A 27,059-nucleotide genomic window follows, 5' to 3' on the forward strand; every position below is an offset into this window, starting at 1 on the left:
TTTTACAATAATTATACGATGCATGTTACGCATATATCACAAGAGTAAGAATAAGTAATATATGTATATTTTGACGATTATACACGCAGCACACGTTATTTTTTCGACGTTCGCGTTGAAAATTCTCACCTTTTTTCTTCTTCAAGTAGATACATTTGTCAAATTTATATATATATATATTTCCTGCCACTACTACTTCTTACCAGCATCAATATTTCTCATCAGTCTGTCGATCCATTGTAGTGCGATAGAGAAGCAAATGAAACCACGTCGAATTGCATCCGCGACCATCCGCGGTCGCGGCCACTGAATTCCGAACGCGCCCTTTCGATTGCAGGTGCGCGCGCAGCATGCGAGCAGCGCGTAACGTGACCAATCGCAAGCGGCGGGTGGTAGAGGGTGCTCGGATCGATGCGGCGGTCGTCGGTCGTCGAGCGTCGAGCGTCGAGCGTTCCGCCGTTCACGTCGCCGACGGTTCGGTTTTACGCGGCTTCCTCGCTCTGCTCGCTCCTCTCGATTCCGGCTCCTTGTAGTCCTTGTGGTGGCTGTTGTCTCTGTCGTCCGTCGACGATTAGCCGATCGACGTTGATCCGGCAGGCAGGAAAGACGTTACATGCGTGCACGCGCGTCTTTTCACGTTTACCTGTCTGCCTGCCTATTTTATTCGCGGCCTGCCCGGTATATCTTTCCTTCGCCGAAGCTCGTCGCGCGAATTTCCTCCGTTTTTTCTCCCCTTTCCGGAAAATTATTCACCGTTGCGTGTTGTCGCGATTCATCACGATAGAGCGCTGTATATACTACGTTTATTTTTTTTTTTTTTATTTATCCATTCGATAATTGGTGACGCTTGAGATCGCCGTCACGATATGAGCACGAGACGTACGACTACTGTCAATGACGACAGCTGTCAGAGTGATGTCGAGGCACCGCCGCCAAGTGATAGGACGTCGCGTGGATATCGAGCGTTAATCGTGAGTAGCACAGTCCCCTTTTAATCTCTTATCGGCCAGCTCGAGGCTCGAGGGTGCCGAGAATGTTTGCTTTGCTTTGCTTTCTTTTCCTTTCCTTTGCTTTGCTTCGCTTCGTCAGTGATATGCAAGATCCGCGAGGGTTGCGTCGCTTCCTGCACGGAGGTCGGTGGTTTATGGTATGGCGCGCTGTATAAATTATGTGTGTGCGTGGCTCGATATTTTATTTTATTCTCTCTTTTCGTCTTTCGCGAAGCGAAACGGAGCTTTCGCAAGGCGCTTTTTGCAAATTGATTCGCCCCGCTCGCGAGTCGCGTAACCTCGCTCCGTACTTGCATTTGTGCTAAATCATCGACCGTGTGGAATTTTCTAGGCGGAAAGAATAGCACTCAGAAAGAATCTAGGAATGCATAATTTTATTAAGGAGATAAAAATAAAAAAAAATTATTTCTATTGTATTTTTCACATTCGTGCAGGTGGACGATTTAACTTTGTCGATTATGATCCATTATTATAATTACAACTTTACTTGGAATTTTATGGGCGTTCTAGTAATACGCACAATTTCTCTATTATTTGTTCGTTACATACATTTGGAACTTTTATTCCTTTCTTTTCCAAAGAATAAAGTTTAAAAATATATTTCGACTTTTTTCTCGCTCTATTTTCACATTTGTCAGTTTTTCGAAAACAAAGAAAACCGTGTCTACAAAGGAATTCTTTATAGATTTTTAATTAAAAGACATCTGAAAGACTCTGCTAGACGAATTTACATTGTAATTATTTCTTTTCCATTTATAGCTTTATCATATTAACATATATATATTTTTTGCTAAATATGAAGTTTTTCTTTATTTTATTCAAAACCTATTTTCTAGAAAATGTTTACATCATTTCAAATCAGCTTTTGTATTTTTGTTTGTGCTCTTTCTATATCTAGATTAATCTTTGTTTATTTTATAGAGCAAACTTCATTAAATTTATAGTATAGTAAATTAATTTGCGCAATAATTATTTTGCAATTCGCAATTTGTCTTATCGTGAAATTAATTTTGACGTTATCGCACACAAATATACATATATTTTTAACGTAACTCCTGCACCCGTAAATTTGATTGTATCATTATTTTAGTTCCATTTTTATTATTGTCAAATAAACGCATCGTCAATAAATGCGGATAATACCATATGATATTATATCAATCGTCAACGATATATCGAACAATGTTTTACTCAATATCAATTTGGTTACATTATTATTGTTTTATTGTGCATCCTCTATTATACACGCATTTGTGCATATTAAAACGAATAAAAAAAATTTTCGACATTATAAACACATGAAATAACAATAATGAAAACAGAAGATTAGGAAATTATATATGCTGTATAGTGCGCAATTATTTATAATGTATATGGTTACAGATACAATTAAGCAAATTATTTTTTATAACTCGTTTCTTTTTTCTTTTTTTTTTTTTTTTTTTTTTTTTACGAATGTAACGTTGCGTTATATCCATTCTCAATTTTATATATTAATATATAATAGTATTTTTTAGTAATTGCCTTTTAAAATTTTTCGTTAGTTAATTCGTAAGTTAATTCCATACAACTGAAGATTACAACATAAGAATGATTTTATACCAAATATAAGCATAAGAATAATTTTATATCAAATCGAAATTTACATTGTTTAATATTGAGAGTAATCTTAATGACTTTTCTTCGAGATGTGCACAATTTTTTCTATCCATTATTATTTGTTATAATTATGTTTGAAAATAAACAAGTTACAGTAGCTGACAGGATTTTATAATTTCAAACGATATTATTAATTCCGTATTCAGAAGTACGACATTTAATATTAGGTAAAATCTTTTCCGGCTTATTAACGGCTTTCCTTTGCTTTCCCAATGAACGAATTTAATTCGGAAACGGAAGCAACGAAGAATAAATCATTCCCGTTGCTATCGATACTACTGGGACAGTTTACCGACCGATTTTCCCTATTGTCCGTTTTATGTAATCCCGACGGATGAATGTTTGGTCGACGTATACGAATACTAGATAAAACGACCTCGAGTTGATAAGAGGATTAAATGTCACTACGTGACGTACTTGTATGCATGTGCGTACGGCACATCTGTATCGAGAGCAAAATCATACTTATCTGTACCAGCGCGTGTCATTTATGAAAAAACTTTTTTTTGGTTTTTTTCAATTGTTACGATAGCATCTATGTCATTCCGTGTAGAAAGACATAGAAATCGCGATACTAATATATCGTGCGTACAGTTCTATACAGAAACGTTAACATTTCGTGTAAACATTAATGGATTTTTTATCTTTATACCTTGTCCATCGATATCTGTATTATCAGAATATATATATATATATATATATATATATATATATATATATATATATATATATATATCAATTTTGATTACAATCGTGAATTTAATTCACAGCAATTGTTGCTTGTGCAAAAAATAAATGTATCGAACGTATAAAATAACAGTTTCCGTATATAATCAAAGAGCTTTGTTTTTTTATTATGAATCTCGTACGAAAAAAATCTTATTACCTATGTTTTCGATTATTTCTTGGTGGTTTAAAAAGATAACATAATGTAGAATCGTCAATAATCAATTACTTTATATATAGATACCAAGTAATCATTTGTAATTTTATAATAAATGTGATCAGAGACCATATTAGGTTTTATTGATTCTATTAATAAAAGACCTCGATGTGACAAGAGAGTGACATAATAAGTTTTTTTCCAGATAATAGCTACACAATCAAAAAGTTCTTGTCGACATTTGATAAATATGTAAAAGATAGATAAATGATAAAGACGGATAAAGTAATTAAAAATTTACACGAGGTATGCGCATGTTAAACGTATGATAACTTTCCTAAAATAAAATGTAGAAATAATTATTAGTCTAGAGAGAGAGAGAGAGAGAGAGAGAGAGAGAGAGAGAGAGAGAGAGAGAGAGATCGTTTATAAAATACGTGAGATAGTCCGCGATATAAAAACAAATACAGACGATTATTTCTCGCTACGTGACGTGAGAAGTTGCAATCACAAGCGCGAGCGCATACATACACCCACACACGCGCACACGCGCGCACACACACACACACACACACACACACACACACACACACATATACACATAATTCAGTGTCAGTGGGTCAACGGAAACTGGAGAAATCTTTCTCGGAGATTCAATACGCATACGCGTCCTCGAGATCTCGTGCCTTGGGCGATGGCGACGACGGTCGTGTCTGAAAAATATAGTTCCAAGGGACACCTGTTGTGTCTGATAACTCGAGTATCCTCGAACAAAGTCGAATTCTACTTAGTTAATGAGTCTATAACAAGGTTTCGATTTTTTAATTACGTTTATTACATATGTATATAAATATGTCGTTTCTGTGTATAAGGAAAAGAGAGAGAGAGAGAGAGAGAGAGAGAGAGAGAGAGAGAGAGAGAGAGAGAGAGAGAGAGAGAGAGAGAGAGAGAGAGAGAGAGAGAGAGAGAGAGAGAGAGAGAGAGAGAGAGAGAGAGAGAGAGAGAGAGAGAGAGAGAGAGCAAAAATTTATTTTATGCTTATTCTTTTATAAATTATATGTATATTTCCAACATTTAAAAGAAAATATTAAAATATTATAGAAAATATTAAAAAATATTTATCTCACATACACACACACACACACATACACGATTTTTTACATGATAAAGATACGTGACTAAAACAGTACATTACAGAACAATTTTAGGAAAATTATATATTTTATATCTATTTTTAAATAAATATTACATATAAAAATAAGATACAATACTATGAAATTTATTATTCTAAATTTAAATTATTTGATGAATTAGAATAAACATTTTCTATATGTTAATATTTGAAAATATTCAATAGTATATATGTATACACACGTGTATACACATATATAATAGGCTGTATATGTATCGTGTCCCTCTTTCCTTATCACTCTTTGATTCTCATATTTTTTTCAGCTTTCTAGCATAATTTTCTATAATTTTCTAGTTATAACTCGACTATCATCTTTCGTTTCTGCGGATCATAAAAACCTTGTCACTCAAACTTGCAATTAAACTGTCAGTCGTCGTCGTTGACAAAGAACAACCGTCGTGCCGCAATCCGCAATTAGCAACGACGACGATTTCATCGTCGGTGTGCGCGGAGGCGGCCGCTTTATTGTTTCCATCGCGAAATAAATCACCACCTCTATATCTGCTTTAATGAATCGTCCATTTTCAACATCGTTAAATATCGAGTTCTTGGCTAGAAATATGTTTGTCGAGCAATTTATACGATAAATAACTGATAATTTATATTAAAGTTAAAAATATTAAATATTCAAGTAGATTGAGCACAAGAGCTGGAGGAGGTGGAGGGAGAAGAGAGAGAGAGAGAGAGAGAGAATTTATTTTATAGATGCATAATAATTTTTAAATACGTCATATTTATGAACGTTGCTAACCTTCAACAGTTTTTCTATCTATTTTCTACATTTTTTTTATCTATTCTTCATCTATTTTTTACAATTACCATTATTATGGTTGTGTGTAAGAATCAAAAGAAGCCACTTTTTTATTTTACAACTTCAAATTATATTTTAAATTATTATAAGTTTGGAGAAAACAAGTTGAAAACATTCTGAATTAATTCCCTTTTATTTAAAAAAAAAAAACATTACAAAATTATTGGTCTTTGTGTGTGTTTTAAAATATTAATATTATATATATGTATTATAAAAAATTTATTATGTTTTATACTATATAATGTTTCTCTCTGCCGCTCTCTCTTGAAATTATGAAATGCACAATCAGTATGTAGGAAAATGTACAAATATTCCTGTATTTTTACTGTTATCAAGATCTTTTTCGTAAAAATTAATCGTTTTAAAATGGTCATTAGGTAATCATCTAATTAAAAGATCATTAGGTATAAATGACAATAAAGGGAACTATGTTTACTGTCTCGTGTTACTATAAGGTACGACGTTAGAAAGTGGAGAAAATTTTCCGATGTTCGAACATATGGCCGAGTTTAGAAAATCGATTCGACGCAACAGGCGGAAGGAAATAATATCTATTGCGGTCAAACTGACCGGATTGCTCTCAAGGTTTTCTGCATTCATTTCCGTACGTGATATAACTGCCAAACGATATATCGAAAGATGAATCGAATAAATTATAAGCGAATCATCGTTCCTTCAAATGAGTATTTCGTTTGCATTTTATTCATGACTTTGATTTATTATGTAATAACAGCCACGGGCGGCCACAAATTGGCCATAAAGCGGAGTGAGAAAGATTCTTCGAAAAATTCGATAATTTATTTGTTTTAAAAAATTTGACTCGTCATAAATGTGTGGAAAGATATAGATAGTCATAATTTGTAAATAAAATTGATTACAAGAATGAAGAAAAATATTATGCACTATTTAATGCACTATAAATGTTAAAAGTGTGTCTCTCTCTATATTTTTTAAATTCGTCTTTGACGTATAATTAAATGTAGATTATAGTTAAATGCACAGAACGCGGTTCATCGCTCCATTGCACTGCGATGTAATATTATCCGTCAGCAAAAGTGTTAAACGACGTCGTTAATTTATTGCGATACTCTTTGGTGTATCTTGACGCGTCACGATTTTAGATCACGTTCCCATTCATGCGTAACTAGTGTAATATAGTTGAAATGAGGATCTTGCCCAGCTATTCACTTTTTCAGTGAACGTGTATGTACATATAACATAAAGATAACGCGAATGAAGCAGCGAAAAAAGTGAATTCGAGTTAAAAATTAGTGCTGGCTGACCATTCGAGGATTTATTCACTGTGGCTCTCTGTTGACGAGTTACTACGATAATAATGCTGTCGCATCACTACGATAACTGATGCGGCAGCCACGTGTCATATCCTGATTGTTATATTATAAAAATGAATGTTTATACATGTATACATTTACATACGCACACATACACACACTCGCGCAAAGAAAAATTTGTTTTGTAGTATTAATTTTGCCTAGATGCAAAACTTATATTTGTAGATTATGTAGAAAAGATATATTGTAAAAAATGCAATTTTATGTTATGCTTAACTTAATATTCAATTTAAAAAAAGAAAGATTGAAATATATATGTAAGAAGAAAAGTTAGATTTTACTATATATATGTTACTAGTATATTATTAAATTATTATTATATAATTTTTAACTTTAATATATTATTTTTTTAATGTATAATTTAGTACTAATATTAAAACTTTCGAGTGAAAAAAGAGTTTATTAAAAAGAGTTGTAGCGAAAAGATGACTTGCAAATTATTGTATAAAACAAAGTTTTATTTATCTATTATACGTATTAAAAGTTTTCAAATTATGACTGCGATCCTATTTTCTATTAAAAATCTAAAATACGTTTTATGAGACATATTAGAAACATCTAGCGTTCAGAGAGAATTTGATTATATTACTATATCAATCAATCGCTTTATGCAAAAAATGAAATTTGTTTTCGAATGATAAATTGCGACGTATATTTTCGGTAACAAGATTTTTCATGGGAAAAGATATTTATTTATTTAAACCACTTGAAACTGATTTTGGAAGCAAAATAATTGCAGGGAAATAACACTTTAATTAAAACAGAAGTTAATTATATGTAATATAATATAAGGCTAATTTAAAATAACGTGCAATCAAATATATTTTACAATGAAAAATTTGTTTATTTTATAATGAAAAACTTGTTGCTATTTCGAAAAGAAGCCAAGTATAAATTTGCAAAATGTACATTTATAATATATTAAGTAACTGTCATGCAAACTATTTGTACTCGTGATAGTAATTTATTATTATTTATCTTTGAATTAATTATAGTGTGATATTTTAGAGCAAATAACATTTTGCTTTAAAATATTGTATATATTTCTTTCAGAATAAATAGGAATTTAATATTTTTGTAAATATGACATATTTGTATGTGAGGTATGATGACAATTTGGCGAATGATTGTGCAATGGATTTTCAGTACGTATTTGGTAGACTGATCACACTGGTGGCATAAATTTTTTCTTTTCTCTTGCTTATGCATAAAAGTATTTTATGATCGTACACGCGACTCATTCAAAGTCATTAAAAGTATCGATTATTGTAAGCTTGTATAAATGTTATGGTGCTTCTTGCGTTAGCGCGATTTTATATATATATATATATATATATATATATATATATATAAAATTATGCATATCTGTCCGTTCGTTTACACAGGCAGACTTTGATAAGCGACTACCATGTCCACAATAGAGTTCACAATCAGTTTCAACCATTTAATTTCATATATATTTCTTATATCTCTTTTATCTCTTTTAGTTTAAAAGATAAAAAGCGGTGATCGCTTTGGTGAAACAAAGTATATATATATATATGTGTGTGTGTGTGTGTGTGTGTGTATAATAGATATGTATCGCACAAAAATATTCTCAACTTGGTCACAGTTCTGCGTTAATGTACATGGGATGAAAAGTCAGCTACATGATAAAAAAGCCGCGCTATCAAAGTACGCATATGTTGGTGTCTCTTTTTCAATGCATTTATTTCACAATATTTTTTTAGTTATAATTATTTAGTTATAAAATTACGTTATGTTTTAACTATATTTTATACATGTAATGTATTAATAAGAAATTAATATTAAACAGATATAAATATAAATTGACAATATAATTATAATATTAGAAAATAAATATAGCGTCGCATCTTAATCTCATAAAATTAATAATCTTCATCTCCCAATAATTGATAGATAAATAGCCATAATCTTTTTATAGCTATATTGATTTTTTAAATTATTATTGTTATAATTATTATATTGCAAAATATTTTATCTATTAAAAAAGAATTTTCTTTCATCTTTTTATTTTTTTTTTTTTTTTTTTATAAGACGCGATACGGATAATAAAATGATAAGTCAGATATGTATAATTAACTTGTATACGAATTAAATTACAACAAACGTACAAATCGCAAAACGTTTTATTCGAGATAAAGGGAGAAGCAAATTAATAACATCTGTAATTATATTTCCAGGAAATACCATCCTCATGCTTGACAGCAGTTTTCTTGGAACCACTTTAAGTAAGTAAACCAATTAAAGCTTTCCTCTTCGTTCTTTTCTACTCGGAATTATTTCAATAATACAAATAGACGTAAGTTAATTGACATTAAGATCTACAATTTTCGCATTTGTATATATTTTACTTTCTTCAATGTTTCATACGTAAATAAATGTTACTATATACATTTGGTTTGTATAATTATATGAGTGATAAACGAAAAAAGAAATATGAGTATATAAATGTAAATCTTCAAATTACATTAAAACCGCGCGTAAATTTTAACGATTTTGTTGTATCAACGCACGCGCCACATAATCAAAATGCGGAATTGTATTTCGTTTGCTACACAAAATGCGAGAGAAGAGCGATCGCTCGTATTTATTCGCAAAAATAGATTTATTTAGTCACGTTAATGATATCGATAACGGTAATTTTATCCCGTTCTCTTCCATGGCAAATAAAGTTTTTCGAACTAACGTTGAGTATCGAGCACACACCACTATGCGGTCAATCTCCTCCAAAGTCGGCGATTGAGAGAACTTTACTTTTCGATATCTGTTTTTCATTTTGCGTGTATGTATGTGTGTGTGTGTGTGTGTGTCGTTAACCTGTTTCCGTAAATCCCGTATTATCTCGTATCTCCTTGAATATGTGAATGTGTGCGCATTGTATGTACATACTTATTGTTAGTGAAACATTGTGCCATACTCCTTTGTCTTGTGAGAAAAACTAGTCGAGTATTTTTTGTTACTACATATGTAAAAAATATGTGACTAGATCAATTTGAATATTATAATATAGGGTAAACTCGGGTAAGATGGCCATAGTTTTTTAAAATGCAAAAAACATACTTTTATTTTTGTTATTTTTTAATAGCGTTTGGCATATTATCTTCACTGAAGCTTAAATTACGTAATATTATCGAAATTAAAAGGAAAATATTTAATAGAAATTTTATATTAGCAAAATGGTACAACATAAGCATTGGCTGAGAAAAATTAGCGAGTCAAAAAGTAAATTTTACATCTTACATTATTGAGAGTTTGTTTTTGAAATGTTTGATGCCAAGAAAATAACGGCAAGTTTTGGAAAAGAAAATATTAGTAATACCCGTATTCATAGTCTTTCCTTCAGGAATAAGGATTCCTTGTTTCTCATTCCATGTTTCATAAACCTTCCTTACCTTCCAAAGGAACCTTATTGGCTTCCTTATTTCAAGGAAGGTTACGAGCTTCCTTAAGGAAGAGATTCATTCAACTTTCTTTAGCAGATGATGCGCAAAATATAACCAAATATATCTTTCAAAGTTAGCTGTCATCTATGTAGCTGTCACACATTTCAATTTTTGTGGTGTCGCGCGTTAATCAAATTGAAAGTTTTCAATCCTTCTATTCATATGATATGATTCAACGAATTTTTAAATAATGATTCTGACGAAGGATTTCGGAACAAAAATATAGATTAAAATTAAATTATTAAATTAAATTAATTATTAATTAATTAATATTTATAAATTATAAATTATTATTATTATTTAACCCTCAAACTGAACACGTGTGGGTCTTTCGTGTCGGTGCCATTTTTAATCCATTGTTTTAAAATAATATTAATAAAATCTCGAGGTTGGAAACTTATCCAAAAAAAAGGTTTGTGTTAAAAGAGGAAGATTCCGGACCGAAAACGTCGTAGGATAAGAGGTCCGACTGTACTGTAAATTACAAGACAAAAGGCGTCGTAGCAAATATACTAATGTACGTAAACTTCAAGGATGTAAAACATTAAAGCATGGAGTCGTGACTAAGTATAAGGTTTTTATTTGCAATATATTGGTGCGAAAAGTACAGTTTTCAAATTTTTTCTCTCTTTTTCTCACATTTAGATATCTCCGATAGCCATTAGTTTTAATCAGGGATGGGAAAGTTACTTTTAAAAAGTAACTAGTTACTGTTACTCATTATCGAGTCAAAGTAGTAATTAGTTACCGTTATTCGTTACTTAAAAAGTAAAATATTCGTTACTTTTTTAATGTTGAAACGAGAATTAAATAAAAAATATACTTTTGTAATATATTTTATTAAAAAGATTAATAATTAAAATATTAATAAAAAATTTTAAAACACTCAAAATATAAATAAAAAGATTTACTTTTTGACTGGCTAATTTTTGTCAGCCAATGCTTATGTTGTACCATTTTGATAATATAAAATTTCTATTAAATATTTTCCTTTCAATTTCGATAATATTACGTAATTTAAGCTTCAGTGAAGATATATAATATGCCAAACGCTATTAAAAAATAACAAAAATAAAAGTATGTTTTTTGCATTTCGGTTATAAGTAACGCCGTTACATCCTACCTAACCAACCCTGGTTTTTATCCCCTTGGTCTCACAATCGGCAAAGCGCGGCAAAATCTCCCGCATGTCTGATTTAAATTCGAGTAGACGGGGGCGACTTTACCGAGGGTTGTCACCGCGGTTGTCACTTGCAGAGCCTCTACGAGTATGGGGTCGAGCCGAAGATCGGGCTCCGGCGGGAGCCGGGCAAACGCCGGCGTCCTCAAGGAGCGTGCCAACATGTCGTTCATGCTGGTCGTCATGTTCTTCGCCGTGTTTGGTCTGATCGTCCTTACGGAGATATTCCTGATCGACGAGAGGCGCGGCGTCAGCGTCGGCGGCACCGGCGTACTCGGGGGTCACAGGAGCGGTCATCGATTGCCGGCTGCGCCTGATCGTCCGGATTACGGCGAAGTGGGAGTAAGTATCCATAAAGAGAAAGGAGAACGCTATATATTCTCCGGTCTTTCAGCAATTTATATTTATATATAAGGCTTCCTCCCTTACCTCATTACGTCACTTTAATCGCTCTTTCCTCTTTACGGTAAAAAAAATCAAATTGATTTTTTTCTTTATCTCATTGTCAACGTTTTCTCTCTCTCTCTCTCTCTCTCTCTCTCTGATAACGGTTTTTAAATACATACACATGTACATACGATACGTACAATGTTCGACAATAATTCGTTCTGCTCCACTAGCGAGTTTACGTACGTTATGTTATACATGTATATCCTGTCTTGTCAGAGGAATAGAACGAATTATTCGGGCAGTATACATATGTATACATATATATGTATACGCACACTGGGTATCATTGCATTTTCAATTCGAATCCATCGCGCTTCGCGAATCATATTTCAGAATTGTGTCTAAACAATTTGACAAATTTATTTATATATTTATTTATACATGTATAATTTCAGTGATATATATATATATAAATGTATACATGTGATGAATTATTTATATATCAATGAAATTCCACTGAAAAGCGGCATTCACTAAATGTGCATTAAAAGCATCGACAAACATGTAAAGCTTGTGAGATAAATTTTATCGCGTAGACAAATTTTTAACGCGTAAACTCAATTATGGAATTTTCGCAAATTTTTTTTGTATTTTTTTCCCATCTATATCGACCCGTGTGCTTCTGACAATTGTGAAAGCTATGACAAAGCCGAGCGATACAAGACAATTAATATAATATGATATATCTTTGTTTTTCACGATGCAAAAATATTTTGAAATATATAACGAAATTGTACTAAAGATTGGTAGTTACGGAAAAAAGTTTGCCAGAAAGAATCGCCTCGAATTCTTAGCATGCATCTCGATTCTTCATGTAAACTCAAAGAAATAACTTTTTAAAACCATGTACAATATCTTTTTTCTTTCGGGTAATAATCGAGCGAATAGAAAAAAAATTATTCAAACCTCTTGGAGTTTTCCATTTTCCATTTTATACGAAAATTTGCTCTGCGTGATGAATTACTTCGCGTATAAGAATAAAACTGCTTCAAATGAAATTAGGAATAATTTAAGCATATTATAATGTTTGTAAGATGAAAAAAAAAAAAAAACAAAAATAAAAATAAAAATGCGAATAAAATAAGGAAAAGGTGAACTTGTATCCTTTTTTTGCATTAAATCGCATTATATAATATGTATATAAAAAATTATATACGAAAGTACACGTGCGCGATAAAATTATTTCAACATTAGCATTCTTATTTTTTACCTTTTACCTTTTTTTCATTTTACATATCATGATTATTATGTTTTATAATACCCTTTTTAGTTTGAATTTAAAAAATATGTTTCTTTCAAATTTGTAATTTTTATTAATTTTTTTAGTTACTAGAATTTTTTTTCTATGTATACAACATATATATTATATATATTATATATATACGTACATGTATGAAGAGGAATAAAGGAAGAAAAGGAGAGAGAGGGAGAGATGTAGCGTGTATTCCTAGTGTATTTATTTATCCTATTGTTTGCTCAGTTGCATCCTCGAACCATTTTCCGTTGCAAGCTCACGAGCGTCTGAATGGGGCGTCGACTTTGTATGTTCCTTCTCTCTTTCGTGTGAAAGTGTGGATAAAGCAAACGGATAAGCGACGACAAAACTCGGGCGAAAAGGCCGAAAACTTTGTCGACCACCACGTACCACGTACCACGTACCACGTACAACATCGATTTTTCCTGCCTAGCACCTTCGTTCTTTTATCCTCTTCTTCCTTCTTCGTGCGATTGTGCCTGTTGCAACGTGCCCGGTATAGTTTATGCACTCTTGCGTCTAGTATCGGACAATGATTCACGCGAACCCCTAAGAACTTTGAAGGAGAAACAGCCGTGCAGCACATGCTTGAACGATGCCCAACGTGGCACGGAAAAGACATACGACCCCGTTGCGGAAAAGTTTAACCGGATACGAGCGAACGGCCACCTGACAAATTAGTTTGCCCGATCCTGCGGAACTTTCTTCATCCGTTTACATCTCCCGTCGAGACACAGGCGAGAGAAAGCTCGAGTATCTTTTCAAACTCATCAGAGGTCGACTCTCCCACGAATCTTTGAATTTTAATTTCAGAAGCGAATCCAGCTGAATTTACAAATTTTAATTGCCCCATGATTATTATTTCATGCCACCAGCCAGTGTAGTAGTAGACACTTAAAAAAAAATATTTTGCTAATGTAGATAGATTTCTAGATGTCTCGATTAAAATTTATCCCTACTTTTCGTATCCTTTTAGAATATTGTTTGTCACGTATAGAATTTATAGCAGCAATATTCTAGCAATAGCTCTAGAAAATTTATATCCCATCGTCAAATATTAATCACAAATATAATTGTTCTTGACAGTAGGCCTTAAAGATAGGTATCGCAGACAAATTTTCTGTCTAAATTAAGTGCAAAAAATATATGCAGTATCACAGTATTTGCTAATAATTTATCCGTTTCAGTTAATTTTTTACACCTAGAAAATTTGTGTTCAAGTTACCGGATCATATTTTTATCGAGTGGAGTAAAAACTCTACAAGTTGGCAGCAATCACAGTGATAAGTTGTCGCAAGCAAATTATTATTGCACGCGCATACAAGAAAAGAAACGTCAATTGCAAATTAAAAAAAAATAAAGATATCAAAATTGACAGGAATATAATTTAAAATAATATTCTTTACTTATGAACTTTAGCAAATTTAGTTTAATATAAACTGAATATTTTTCATATATTTTTAAACCTCTATATAATTGTTTGTAGCAGATTTTGTACTAAACTATACTATTTCTCACATCAGACAAATACGGATATAGGTACTTATGGCGAATAAGACGGATAATTGCTTTCGATGATCGATTGGTTATATAACTCATCGTCAGAGTGTTAATCCATAAATCCATATGTATGTACACCTAAATCCTAAATGATTAAAACCTTGATATCTTCAGGCTGAAGATTACGTCGGTTTGAAGGGTACCTTCGACGAACACGTAGGATTATTGGTTCGTGGAGAGGACGCAGGGCAGAAGACGGTAATACACCCGGATCCACGTGGCTTACCGAGCCTACCGCCCAGCTTGGAGGCTCGTTTACCGCAGTTGGATCAGAATCTAAAGGTTACGCATGCTGAATGGTTGCCAGTCACCAATACTAGGTTCGTTTATTTAACAATCATGCGATCAATCCACTAATTAATGGAATTAGAGACGCTCGTATTTTCTTCCGTTTAAATTTTAATTTTTTTTCGAGAAATCTTAATCTAATCTCTCTCTTTCTCTCTCTCTCTCTCTCTCTCTCTCTCTCTCTCTCTCTCTCTCTCTCTCTCTCTCTGAAAATTCTACTTTACAGACGTTTTACATTTTTATTTTCTAATTTTATCCCTCTGATTTGATTTTATTCCTTTAGGTTTAGATTAGGTTGTCCAAGCAATATAAAGTAAAAAGCTTTATCTGTCATTGTATTACATGCGTATTAAGATCAATACGTGAATAAGATGAAAATTGAATTATACATATAGTAGAAGAATGGAAGAGATGACGAAGCGATGTGCTTTTACTCAATTCTCTTCTAGGTTTAAATTCTTCGTTTATTCGGCGTATTTTGACGACAGAGTTAATGGCGCAGGCACGTCGGCGGGTAAAAGTCAGGGTGTAATACGCGTGATCAGTGCTACTAAAACCAGGAGTCCCGAACGTGTCTGGTGTAGGCTCTGGTATAGACAACAAAACGGAGGAAACATCACTGCCTCGGTAACGGTAGCTGCAAAAGTTAAGGTATGCTGCTCCTCCTAGAGAGAACAATCTTTGTTCAAATCGTCCCTAAAGCTCGGAAGAGTACTCCCATTTAGTAGAGATTATAATATACCAGAGATGGGAAAGTTACTTTTAAAAATAAACTAGTTACCGTTATCCTTACTTTTTTAATGTTAAAACAAGATTAAAAATTAAATGCAAAATATACTTTTATAATATATTTTATTAAAACAATTAATAATTGAAATATATTAATAAAATATCAATAAAATTTTAAAAATTTTTTATTTTAAATTTGTAAAACCATAAATAATAAGGAAAAAAATTTTAAACACTCAAAGTATAAATAAAAAAATTTGGTTTCCATTAAATTTATAAATATAGGATATATTTTTTGTATTCTTATAATTTTGTTTAAAATCTTTAATATAATAATTTTAAATTTATAATATGAATATCTGTTGATAATTGAAGATTGAATATAAGAAAGTAGAAAATATAATATGTCATAAATAGTAACTGTTAAGTTACCGCTACAGTTACTTTCATCGTTACTTTTTATATATGAAACCTATTTATGACATATTATATTTTCTATTTTTACTTCCAACCCTGCAATATACTATCAGTTACACACACTTATGCGCGAGTGAATATTTCAGTATTTGAAAAATTTGTCAAAACTCTATCCTATCTTTCTCAAAGCTATAATAATTTTGTCTCACGTTTTTTTGCTAGATCAAATCTCGCGATCAAATTAATGTAGAAATGGGAATAAAGTTGCGTTTGTCTCTTTAACTTAAATCTTATTATTTTGCTCTGTGTAATTTTTGATATTTAAAAAAAAATTTTTTTCCAATTATGTGATTGAATTGTCATCCTGATATAATATATAACATATTTGGTCGATCAGACTGTTGCGATAAATTATTTGGTTTTCACTTAAGACTATTAGGACTATAATCTTTAATGATATGAAAATATCCGATATTTTTATATCTTTCAAATTCTAGTATGTATTATACAATAGTATATACATATGTCGAGCATATGCTACGGCTTTCAGGTAATCCGTGAAAATTGGAATCTCAAGTACAGTGCCTGCTTCGTGATATGTCCGTTGCCTAAAGAATCTCCGACGATGGATAAAGTGCCGGAAGCAGTTAGTGTTGTAGCGAGATTGCGAGCTGTTCCGACAAATCGTATTCTCATTCAGAATCGTCTCGAGAGCAGAACGAACGACAAAGATGCTCTGGCTGTTTGCGTCAAACCTTTACACTATTATTACAATAGGGTATGTATATAAACATGTGCAATAGCATTAACTGATAGATGATATTTCCATTTGCAAGCAAAGAATTTTTATTTTTTTTTTTGTTTTCTTCATGCTTGTTGTCATTACTTGTATTATTTATACTTATGTTTGTCTTGACGTTTGCCTTTTCCATGTTATTCTGTGTAAGAAGCAAAGTGTTACATTATATGTGTTACATTATATGTATATAAACATATATATATATATATATATATATATATATATATATATATATATATATCTCGTTGCATTTGTATATAATAAAATAGAATCATGGATAAATAAATTTTATTTTACGCTGCTAAACTTTGATTATTTTATTATTTAATAGAAAAGTTATTTACGAGAAATATATTTCACATTTTAACTGATATTTATATTATTATGTTTAGGTTTTGCAATTAGTAGAGTTTATCGAGTTACACAGACTCTTGGGCGCTACTCACGTCACTTTATATAACGACACTGTAGGCGCGGCAGCTGGTTGCGCGCTGAAATATTACGAGAGCAAGGATCTGGTTACAGTATTACCGTGGCATCATCTTGACATGATTTCTCAACGAGAGATTCGTACGGAGGGCCTCTTTGCGGCACTTAACGACTGCCTCTACCGATCTATGTACAAATATGAATACGTGGCGCTCGTAGATCTCGATGAATATATCGTACCGAGGCATAACGACACCATAATCGATTTGCTACGGTACGATGCTTTCTTATTTCAATATCAATTTCTATAAGTTATTTTCCTACATATTTCTTATAAATTAACAACAATTTTTAATAATTGTTTACTTCAAACAATTTACTCGTTTTTTTAAAACTTTATCTATTTTATTAAAACATATATATTAGGTGATTCATCTCTCAAGTTTTATCTTTTGGAGTGGAATGATTTATAGGTCGGTATTCAAAGTCCGTTTTTATATTAAGGTCGTCTGAAGTAAAGTTTTAACGTTCTGTTTTGACATCTGATTAGTTGAACGAAGTCTCAAGACGTAAAAACCAGACTCAAGATGCTCTTATAAAAAAGGACTGCAAACCATAAAATCATTTGGAATAAAACAAAATTAACAAAAGCATCACATTCTCTATTTACGGAACTAAGACTTCGAAATTTGAAAAAAAAAAAAAAAAAAAAACATTACAGAATGTATAATAAGAAATTAAAAAATTTCATTTTATTGCTCTATGTGTAACGTATACATCGGTTACATCTAACAAAATGTGAGATAAGCTGTTTTTTTTTGCACTTATTTCTGAATATTGTAAATTATTTAAAGATGTTTAGAAAAAAAAATCTTGTGTTTATATAAACTTTAATTTATAGTGATTTTTAGAATCATTGTAAAATGCTAGAAAATTATAAATTATAAATTATTCTGTATTAATATTTGTAACTAAAAAATTTAATTTTCTTTTCGAATAATTTGAATTTACAGAGGTTTGAATTTGCTGTAAACATGTATTAATTTTGCGACAAATTGATTCGTAGGTGGATGGGAAATCGGATCAATGTCAAGTCCACAGGCGCGTTTTCCTTTCAAAACGCCTTCTTTTATCTGCAATGGGCCGATGATCCATTCGTAGTAACTAGTCGCACACCCACCGAGGCTGGTTTAATTACTTTGAGGAAAACGCGACGTAGGACCAAGTTGCATCCGCATAAACAACGTTCCAAGTATATTTGCAAGCCGCAAGACGTAGTCGAGGCGGGCAATCACTTTGTATGGGAGTTTATCCCAGGTCATGGAACTCTGAACGTGCCATCTGACGCTGCCATCCTGCACCATTACCGCGTCTGTGAATTCGGTGGTGACGATTGCATCAAGACACAGTCGACGGTCGATAGAACGGCCTACAAGTATAGAGATCGGCTCGCTGCGAATGTCGACAAGACATGGACCGAGCTGCGCGCGGAATGCTCGCTTCCGGAACTGGATCCGGTCCCAGTATTGACGCCCCGAATTAAACTCAACCCGCTTGGTAAATCGATCAGGTAGCGAAAGACTATCGTTGAGATTCTATGGGATATTGGCAATTTTACCGGTACACCAAAAGTTGCGAGGACCTATTTCTACAATTACGGCGGTCCTTAGTTCTCTTGAAAAAAAAAAAAAAAAAGCTGATTGCGAGCTAATCTAGCTCCTGTCCCCTTTTTTACAAAATTCTCGATGGACTGTTTTTAAATTTGTGAAACGGAGGGAAATACGATAATTTATAGAGATTATCGCGAAACAAAAAAAGCAAAAAGAAAGAAAAGGAAAGACAACGCTTTAATCGAGACATGGATTATAATCATATTTTTCTACGTGACGGATTCTTGAATGGTTGGCGAAATCTGGAAACAAGTTGCCACAAGTCGATCGAGTTATTTTGATGCTACGTGTGCGCGCGTGTGTGTGTGGGACTGGGTTGGAGAACCGTTTACGCGCTGAAAGCGTTATTCTGTTTTTGTTATTTACTGAAAGTTAATAAGGATAGAGCACGCTTCTAGCGTTAAAAAGCGTGCTTTCCAATTGCAGTCTGTGTGTGGGTGTTGTGTATGGAGTGATACCTTTCTCATACAGTTTTATACAAATTCTTGTATCTGTATCTCTCTAATTCTTTTATTTGTTCAGCAAATGTGATCATTTGCGACAAATTGTATTATCGTTAAAGAGAATTGTTACAGAAGGCCTAAATCACGGGCTAAAAAAAGCACTTGGTGATAAACGACGAACAAGATTAGATATTACCCCTATTGTACTGTTGTTTCGAGTAAATCTTTTTTTTTTAATACTTGTAATCCGCACAATGTATCTTACGCATATCTATAGAATCAATAATTAGCATAGTGATATATGTATAATATGTATTTAGGAGAGTGTTAGACATTCCATCTACAGAGACAGCCTAGGAGATATGCAATGTTCTCGAAAAAAATATTATTTCGATACAATCCGTCGAAGATTTGTTAGAATTATTATTTCTAACAAATGTTGATAGGCTATGAATTTAATTAAACAAAGAGATATACTATGTATAATCATATGCATATTTTTCTTTTCAAGGTCTTATAACAAATCTGAATATATTTAAATTTATTTATTTTATTCATGCGCGATATGTTTTCTTTTACATCAGTATACAAAAATCGTGAATGATCATATTTTGTAATACGATAAATTATTATATAATTTCATAACAATCAATATTATAGATTAATTTGTAGGATTATCAGTTCCTATTGAGCAAGAAAAAATATATTGAAAATAACATTAAAATAATGAATTTTTAACAAAGAATAATTTTTACATACAGACGAAAAAAAATCTATAACAATAACTTTTTTTTTACATTTCTTTTTAAACGAATATATTATATAATTTGCTGCGCAAGAGACTGTACAATTATGACCAGATTTATTATTTTGACCATTAAATAACAAATAAACAGCGAAATATTTTCGTTGTACGCACACAAGCAAATATAGGCCGATGATGAAGTCGCACAAGTGAATTTGGTAGTAAGATAAAATGTTTCAAATAGGTACAATCAGGTACAACTTACCAGATAATAAGAGAAACATTATTGGCAACAGAATTGGGGTAGCAATATCGTTGCCGAATGCCGCTGTGGCCGACACGTTTAGCAAAGTCTTTCTATATATCTTTGTTAAAATATACAAAGAATCGTGTTTCTTACGCGTTTCTTATACAAGTTTATGTATATATGTGTATACACGTATATGCATACATGGACATATGTACATGGGCATATACGATAGATCTAAGTTACATGTGATCGGTGCTGAGCTACAATTGACAATGCGTCGACATCGACGATTATGTTGACGAAAATAAATATGATACTAGGACAACAAAAATATACTTCGAATTTCCTTGAATCTTTGTTATACATTTAAAATTTTATAAAAACTACAAATTCAATTACTTTTATGTAGATTTTATTAATACATTATATAAATGTTGAACATTTGTTTGTAAGAGTATCTATGTGTGTGTGTATATATATATATATATATATATATATATATATATATATATATATATATATATATATATATATGTACGAAGGAAGCTTCAAAAGTAAGATACAGAAGAGAGAGTTTAAAACTGATAACATCCTGGCAATGAAACAAATGTCTAAATCTATTTGCAGATTATTAGAGAAGTAGATAAGAAATAAGAATTCATTTTGTGCAGTTTGTTTATTAAAAGAAGAAAAAAATATTGTATTTCTTTTTTTAAATATTTCATACTTTTGAAACCATTCTCCATATATATATATATATATATATATATATATATATATATATATATATATATACGTATATATGTAATAAAATCAGAAATTATAATTTTATTTCTATATGTTGTGCTTTATGTATCTCATTATAAATACATATTATTCTTTTTTTCTTGCATATATACAATTTTTCTCTATTATTATAACTGTTGTTATAAAACTGGACGATTAACAGAGAGACCACATTATATTGATTAAAAATCATCGTCCGAATGTCTATCTATTTTACTGACAGATCGCTTCTCTTGGACGGCTTTAATATCATATCCGCCGATATCCGGTGCGCCTACAGAATTTAAAAGATCATCATCATCGTCATCGTCGTCGTCGTCGTCAAGATCACCGTCGATTAACAAGTCGCTGTCGCTGTCCAACGAGCCGTCGCTAAGATTTGATTCTTGGATCGTACCCCTTTGCCGTCCAGACATGCTGCCGTAAATGCGCCGCTGTGTATATTGCATCTTTGACGCTTTTCCAGTACCTGAAATATCTTTGATTTGTTATTCCGAAAAATTTCAAAAAGAGATTTATTTTTTTCTTTTTATCCCTTTTTTTATTCCCAATATTCCCAATTTTATTACCTCATAAGTTTTTTTTTTAGATTTTTAGATGCGTGATTTATATCATGTTATTTTATTTAAAAAATTATTATTACTTGGTTTGACATTGGCGGATTGGCCAGATTTTTCGGTTGTAATCTCTGGATTTGTAAGAGGCGTAACTAATGGTTCTTGAAGATTTGTAGCAAATAAGGAATCGTTTCCTTCCATCATACTTTCAAAACTCGAATCTTCGGCTCTCATTTGCTCCAATTGCTTCTTGGTCGCAGCTTGCCTACAATCAAAAATAATATGTATAATATTGTATACAATTTATACATGTAATTAATTTTTATTTTTAATTAATGGATAATTTAAGTTTTATTTTTTCCTACTTTTATATTTATAATGAGAATAATACCGTCTTTCGAATCTTTCTTGCTCCGCTTTGGCCGCATCTTCATACAAGTGTTCTAAATACGCTAGATATCGAAATTTTTGTAAATAATCGTCGTATAAGGCTCTCAATTCAATTTCAAGTTTCTCAAATTCCTCCATAAACGCTGGACGGACCTTCTTCAATGTGTGGAGTCTCTTTTGATTCCTATCGAGTTCTGTTCGCCGTCTCTCGATTCTCGTGTCCAAGTTTTGTTCTGTGTCCTTTATGTATGTATGAGTTTAAGAAATATTAAATATTACATTTATCACATGTGATAAAATTACAATTGACAAGAAAAGACCCAGGTAGCAAGCACGTGTCATTTTGACGTCAAAATGTCGTGTGCTTTTGCTACCTGGGGAATAATCAAAAAAATTTGTAGACCCAAATATATAATACTATAAACTTTATAAGGATATAATTTTATAAGATAAAATTTCATACCTTAACATTGTCAATTTGCTTCTTGGTTTCGTTAATCTCTTTACTCGTATTCTCGACAACGTCTTTCAAAGCCGCTTCTATTTCCGAGGTGTCAAATTGCCTGGCGATCTTGGTATTGCGAATCTCTCGAAGTTCCATTTCTCGGCCAAGTAAATCGAAGAGCGTGGCCCCATTGATAGTCAATTGACTGGCAAGCTGCCGCGTCGTTTTTAATTCATTTATTTTATCGGATATGTCAAAATTCATCGCAATCCGATTGCTGCCGGATCGATTTTCTTCGATGCTACTACTATTTTGCGCATCGTACAGCATCGTCGTAATTTTCAACATTTCTTTCACCGCGTAACCATCGGCTTGATACAATTTCTTTGTATTTAATTTGATATTTGTCTTTAATGCCTACATCACATACATATAAGATCATCCACTAGAGTTAAAAATATAAGAGAGATTTTTTAGAATAAATAAATATAATAATATATATATTTGGAAATTTTATAAATATTTGTAATTAACTGTTTATCCATCTTAAATCAGCACGTGACAGGCTATGATATTTCTCTTCATATTTATGTTTACAAAAGCAAACTTTCTCTAATTTTATTTTTATATAAATAAATAATAAAGAAAAAATGAACGAAACAAACGTTTTTCTAAAGAATCATATTATTATTGTTGTTTATGCTATGTTTAAATATATGTTTAAATTATTACCATAAATTCAGCAATGTTACGTATCAATGCCACACGTTGCTCCTCGGTATCATGATCATTAGGTATATCGACGTCCGGATCGAATTGTTTCACCAGCCAAACTAGGATCTCCGCGACCAGAGGAAAATTCGGTACGCGAAAATTCGCAATGGAAATTAGTCTCGGATAGCCTAGCACCCTCATTGTCTCGGTGAAATCTACGCAAAATGAATGAAAGGCATGTGAATCGCGCGTTACAATTTCCTATGTGTTTTTCGTGCGTTAATATATGTTATATAAAAAATAATAAATTTATGTCATTTACGCACTACGCAAATCACGGTAGGACATTTTCGCGCAAAAAACTAGTACTTGATCACAGTAATCCGAGATATGCAGATTTTACAGTGTACAGTGTAGTGTGTGCTCTTTTATGTGTTTTCTTATTTGTAGCAGACGTTACCATAGAAACTTACTTGTACATATACATAATATATACAATATACTTACGACGAATAAGAAACGCGGGCTAATCGATATTTAACTTTAAAAAATTATAGAAATTCTAATGAATTATCATGAATTTTCGATTACGTTATTAAATTACTCACAATCAATCGCATAAAAAAATGACGATAAAAACTCAAAAATTGTTTAATCAATTATTACAAACATCGCTATTTTTTGAAAATAAAAATTGAACTAAATGATTGCGTCCTGTTTTGAAGCCGATAGTCGATGTGTCAACTCAACATTTGAGAACTTTTATCTAAACTTTTACAGATTATTTAGATTCATAATTGCATTGTGCATTTAATAATATTTAAAAATTTCTTTTCTTTATTTTATTTATAGTTTATTCTTATATATAACTGTACAATGTTAAGTTACTTAATTAATTGATTCTATAAATAAATTAATCGATTTAAAAGTCAGGTGCGGGAGCTTTTCTGCTCGCTTTAATTTGAGACTGAATTCTCTTCTCGTGAAGTCTCTCCCTATTAGCTTTCAACAGATTTTTCCTCCTTTTCTCTAATGATTCGGGCGATGGTTTTGGTGGCTCTACTAAAGTAGTCCTTATCATTGTTCTTAATTTTTCAAGAGCATCCGCCAAGTTTAAATGTTGAGATCTCGTTAAGTCTGACTTGATTATCAAGTATCCATCTTTGTTTATCTTGTTTTTATTCTGAAACGATAAATTTATATTTCTAAGAAATACCTTTTAATTTTTATCTAGTTTCTAAGTGATCTTGTCTAGCTTTTAGCTTGAACTTGTTCGTGCGTCAATTTATCACTTATATAGAATCATGAAAAATTTCACTCTTAGGCAACGTGTATAACGCTTACTCTCACCTGTTCTGCTAATTTCATTCGAATTTCTTGCGACAACCAGGTAGCACTATTCACTTGGAATCTTAGGTCCACTTTGGTATTTACACAGTTTACGTTTTGGCCCCCAGGACCACCGCTAGCGCTGTATGTTATTTTTATTTTGTCCAAGGGTATGTAACCGCTAAATTTTGCATTAGGATCTGGCACCTGAAAAACAAAACGCAATAATAATCGTCCAGTTATTATCGAGGTCATATTATAATAAGGGATAACAACATATTATTATATAAATACATGAATATCGCAATATACAAGATAAATCAATTCTGTGTTTATTATGCATTTATATATATATATATATACAAATATAATAAATTTTTTTTTGTTAATAAATCAAAGTATACTAACAAAGCTTGGGGTATACAACTTTTGCTTGCTTTGCGGATACAATTTCTCCAACGATATTTCACTTTTAAAGCTGAAAGCTCTGCTAAAATTACACAATGCATTCTGATTTTTAACGTTGCTCTGTAAAATCTTCAAGTATTGTCTACTAAGAAAATTCATTTCTTATTAATTTTTATTCTACACTTTAACAACTTCGAAGAGAGAACGTGATTGCGAAAACATAACCTGATACAAGCAAACTTTCTCCGCGCTCTGCGCAGCTACAATCGATTACAGTCGCACAATTGCAGTAGGTTCGTCACAATTCGATATTCGATAATCGATTGTACTCAACATGTCTCGATCCTCGACTTTTGTATATCGTACTTGTAACGTGATCTCATGCAGGTACGTCGCAATCAGAGAATTTTTTCTTATATACGCAGGGTTGGGAAGTAACTTTACGTAGCGTTACTTGTAACGACGTTACAGTTACTTTTTTTTAGTAACCAGTGATAACGACGTTACTATTTTTTTTTTTTTTTTTTTTTTGTGTAACTGTAGCGCTAACGTAGTTACATTTTTTAATAACGGTAACGAATTCAACAGTTACTTTTATCGTTACTTTTTTTATCTGGAACCTATTTCCTATTTATGACATATATTATATTTTCTATTTTCGTAGATTCAATCTTTAATTATCAACAGATATTCATATTATAAATTTAAAATTATTATATTAAAAGTTTTAAACAAAATTACGAGAATACAAAAAAATATATCGTGTATTTGACTATAGTTATAAATTTAACGCAAACTAAAATTTTTTTATTTATAATTTGAGTGTTTTAAAATTTTTTCCTTATTATTTATGGTTTTACAAATTTAAAATAAAAAATTTAAAAACATTTTATTAATATTTTATTAATATATTTTAATTATTAATTGTTTTAATAATAAAATATATTACAAAAGTATATTTTTTTATTTAATTTTTAATCTTGTTTTAGCATTAAAAAAGTAACGATAACGATAAGTAATTACTTTTTATTTTGACTCGGTAACGATGAGTAACGGTAACTGTAGCTATTTTTGTAAAAGTAACTTTCCCATCCCTGTCTATGCGTAAGACTATTTAATTAAATTAATTAAAATCTGAAAAATATCAAAATTTGCAGCGCTATATAATTTCAAAATTTCTTTTAAACATTTTCTAAAATCAAAAGAGAGCATAAAAAAAAAAAAAAATTATCTGTTTTTCTTACTTTATTTATACCGCAAAGTATCTCGTCTTACAATTAATAATCGAAACGATTATAACCAGTTGTTTCAAAGTTGCATAATAAGTACCTTTTTAACCGTCTCGTTTTGTTATCGCTATTTGTTGTGCACTTTAACTCTTGGTGCAATAGGTTTTGCAAGCGGATTGCGGCATAAAAAGCATAAAGCGCATTCTGAAAATCGCGGTAATAATCGACGCGAGAGCGATCCACTGCAAGGACACGGAACTCCGCGACACTGCCGTTTTTCCCGGTGAAATACTGTGACAAGGTTATTACGTCTCGCTTCGCAGGTTAATGCTCAGACATGATGAAAATCATCGGCGACGATCAACATTGGCCGCCGTTTCTATATCGGGTAAAACAAATCAGATAGTTCTGCCGACGTGTATTGTGCACCGGATACGGACAAATGTCAATTCTCTTTGATTCGCCATCAATGTCATCGATAAGTGACAAGTTGATAAGTGACAGAGAGAGGAGAGAGAACATTCCATAGTTGTAATGGTAAGTTCTTTTTTTTCTTTAAACGGATATTAAATTATGGTTTTAGAAATTTAAACAAGTATACCTCTCTCTCTC

At 31.7% G+C, this 27,059-nt stretch overlaps 4 protein-coding genes across 6 annotated transcripts in view; 2 read left to right on the forward strand and 2 right to left on the reverse strand.

Annotated features, from left to right (window-relative positions):
- The first annotated feature begins 372 nt into the window (after positions 1-372).
- Positions 373-20,663, forward strand: LOC140674826 (uncharacterized). 3 transcript variants are annotated; one of them, XM_072908676.1, is made up of 8 exons: positions 373-971; positions 9,112-9,159; positions 11,632-11,896; positions 14,934-15,139; positions 15,557-15,758; positions 16,804-17,031; positions 17,445-17,755; positions 18,548-20,663. In XM_072908676.1, the coding sequence occupies exons 3-8, from the start codon at positions 11,645-11,647 to the stop codon at positions 19,053-19,055; spliced, it is 1,707 nt and encodes a 568-aa protein (XP_072764777.1). In that variant the 5' UTR covers positions 373-971; positions 9,112-9,159; positions 11,632-11,644; the 3' UTR covers positions 19,056-20,663. The 3 variants fall into 3 exon arrangements, with proteins under 3 accessions (XP_072764777.1, XP_072764784.1, XP_072764793.1); XM_072908683.1 differs by lacking the exon at positions 373-971 and adding an exon at positions 994-1,147; XM_072908692.1 differs by lacking the exon at positions 373-971 and adding an exon at positions 8,360-8,581.
- A 743-nt stretch (positions 20,664-21,406) lies between these two features.
- Positions 21,407-24,212, reverse strand: Cluap1 (clusterin associated protein 1). The gene is made up of 6 exons (XM_072908704.1): positions 23,808-24,212; positions 23,500-23,696; positions 22,786-23,184; positions 22,324-22,562; positions 22,019-22,197; positions 21,407-21,844 (listed from the first exon to the last, which is right to left on the reverse strand). Exons 1-6 carry the CDS (start codon positions 23,827-23,829, stop codon positions 21,558-21,560), a joined length of 1,323 nt encoding a protein of 440 aa, XP_072764805.1. The 5' UTR covers positions 23,830-24,212; the 3' UTR covers positions 21,407-21,557.
- A 129-nt stretch (positions 24,213-24,341) lies between these two features.
- Positions 24,342-25,481, reverse strand: LOC140674850 (large ribosomal subunit protein mL62). The gene is made up of 3 exons (XM_072908717.1): positions 25,219-25,481; positions 24,832-25,017; positions 24,342-24,664 (listed from the first exon to the last, which is right to left on the reverse strand). The coding sequence occupies exons 1-3, from the start codon at positions 25,375-25,377 to the stop codon at positions 24,404-24,406; spliced, it is 606 nt and encodes a 201-aa protein (XP_072764818.1). The 5' UTR covers positions 25,378-25,481; the 3' UTR covers positions 24,342-24,403.
- Positions 25,482-26,633: 1,152 nt separating this feature from the next.
- The window catches only part of LOC140663150 (uncharacterized), a 48,209-nt gene continuing 47,783 nt past the window's right edge, over positions 26,634-27,059 (forward strand). Inside the window, exon 1 of the mRNA XM_072887120.1 lies at positions 26,634-26,984. The gene's annotated coding sequence lies outside the window, so the exon portion shown is untranslated. The remainder of the gene's footprint in view (positions 26,985-27,059) is intronic.

Source organism: Anoplolepis gracilipes, chromosome 2 (genome assembly GCF_047496725.1).
Source record: "Anoplolepis gracilipes chromosome 2, ASM4749672v1, whole genome shotgun sequence".
Taxonomy (NCBI): Eukaryota; Metazoa; Arthropoda; class Insecta; order Hymenoptera; family Formicidae; genus Anoplolepis; species Anoplolepis gracilipes.